Source organism: Wasmannia auropunctata, unplaced genomic scaffold (genome assembly GCF_000956235.1).
Source record: "Wasmannia auropunctata unplaced genomic scaffold, wasmannia.A_1.0 LD335157.1, whole genome shotgun sequence".
Classification (NCBI taxonomy): Eukaryota; Metazoa; Arthropoda; class Insecta; order Hymenoptera; family Formicidae; genus Wasmannia; species Wasmannia auropunctata.
Window position 1 is genome coordinate 1,165 of NW_012027733.1, and position 2,117 is coordinate 3,281.

At 24.9% G+C, this 2,117-nt stretch overlaps 1 protein-coding gene across 1 annotated transcript in view; it reads right to left on the reverse strand.

Moving 5' to 3' along the window:
* Nucleotides 1-1,862: 1,862 nt before the first annotated feature.
* The window catches only part of LOC105457726 (extensin-like), a 2,063-nt gene continuing 1,808 nt past the window's right edge, over nt 1,863-2,117 (reverse strand). Inside the window, exons 2-3 of the mRNA XM_011702563.1 lie at nt 2,042-2,102; nt 1,863-1,937 (exon numbers count right to left, since the gene is read on the reverse strand). Of these exons, the coding sequence (XP_011700865.1) occupies nt 1,863-1,937; nt 2,042-2,102 (136 nt within the window). The remainder of the gene's footprint in view (nt 1,938-2,041; nt 2,103-2,117) is intronic.

Consider the following 2,117-nt stretch of genomic DNA (forward strand, 5'->3'; position numbering starts at 1 on the left):
AAAAACAAGTAAATCAACATAAACCTCCACCTACTTTGGATACGTCAAATATGCAACAATCTTTTCCGTTTAAAAGTATTAATGAAGTCATGGCTTTTGAAAACAATTTATCACAGAATGAAGACGAGTACAACAAATTTGTAAGTTAAATTAAGAATTTATTTATTTAAATGCAAGGTTCATCTGAATAGAACAATAGAAATTATATTATCAACGTATTTTATTTGTAAAGACGCAGTATATATCTCGCATAGGCGGAAGGTCCGCTAAGGAAAATTTAATTCGTATATACCGAACTTTATTCTCCAATGAAGTTGCCAAGCAATCCTCTTGGAAAGGACTACGTAACCATTTTAAAATTTGTAGCTTAAACTCTATAATAATGGGAATACAAGGTAAAATATACATATATTTATTGTTATATTTATAGAATGCAAAATTTGATTTTTGTTCAAAATCTCTGTATATAATTTATATATTTCAGCAACAATTTCGAGTCAACATCAATTCACGAACAAAGAATTTGAAGATATCACAAAGGAATGGTTTCGCCAAGGTGGTCAAAGGCTTAGCAGACAACAAAAAGAAATAAATAATCCTTAAACCGTTTAGAGAAGTTTTAAAGCTTGTTTATTTTTATTATGTTACTTTTGTCTCATATTACTTTATATTAGAGTCTAACGTGATAAAACAAAACTTTTTTTTAACAAATGTTCTTTTTTCGATATTGAATGATTTTAAGTTTTCAGAGATTTTCTTGTTCTAAGACTACAATAATAGTCAGCAATGTTTATTTTCATTATGATTTGAGTTCTGAATATTGTGAAACTTGTTAAGTATGTCTTTTATATAACAGAGTTAATAAATGTAAATTTTCATATTTCTATTTTTTTTAAAGCTTTTTTTAAAATTACAAACAACGTAATATTGTTTTTTAAAAATATAATTTGAATTTAAATATAATTATTTGCGTCATCACATTTTTTACGTTTTATTAATAAAAAGTAAAATTTAGTATATCTATGTTTACTTATTATGATATTATTGATATTATTAAGAGTTAATATTAATTGTATTTAAAAAAGCTCGTTTATATACAAAGAAGTATAAATGTATATAAAAATTCAATAAAAAAGTTTTTTAAATTCTTTATTTTTTTTAAGGTTTCTTGAATTCTTTATTTGAATAAATTACTACACAAATTACAGTCTTATAATAAATTTACTTTCATATTTAATTATATGTCTAATTCTTTCAATTATTACAAAAGATCAATTAAAAAGTTATAATTACTTAAAATAAATTTCATAGTTTGGGTTTTCTTAACAGAAAAACTTTCAATATATTTATAACTAATGTAGAAAAAATATTTTTCTATATTAGTTATCAATATATTTAAAGTTTTTCTGTTTGAAAATTGGTGGTTTTACAGTGTAAAAGTCAACGTATAATCACTGAAAATTGGTGAAACCATGAATTTTTGCAGTCATGATTTATTTATATTAATGATTAAAATTAAAAAAAACATTCTGTTACAATTTCGTAATTTTATACCTACATTTTAGGTACCTATTACATCATTTTTACGTATTGTATATAGCACAATGTTGCTGATATTTTGACCTACATATAACGTAATAATGACATAACGGTTATAGGAACATAAAACGTTTTTGTTGTGTAATTTTTTAACGTAAATGTTAAATGTTTGTTACATCTCTTTTTTCCGCCATAGTTACGTACTAGATATGGCGCAATGTTGCTGACATTTTGACCTAAACTTGATCTGAAAATGATGTAATAGTTACCAGAACAGCGAACAGTTATTCTGTAAGTGTTACATAAATGTTATAGAACAGTGTTTACTGGGATTGATATCCATAAAATACATACTTGTCAATCTTTATTTCTTTAACTATGTCAAGTAGCACCTTCATCTAAATTATTATACATATATTGCATTCATATCATAATGTAAAACCTTCCAAATTCCAAATTATTATCAGGAGACACAGTAGTGTCTTGGTGTTTTATCACTTACCTTAGAACTAACAACATCTTCATGACCGTTGCCAATGACCTGCCATGACCTGCAATATCTCCTACATTAAACACTA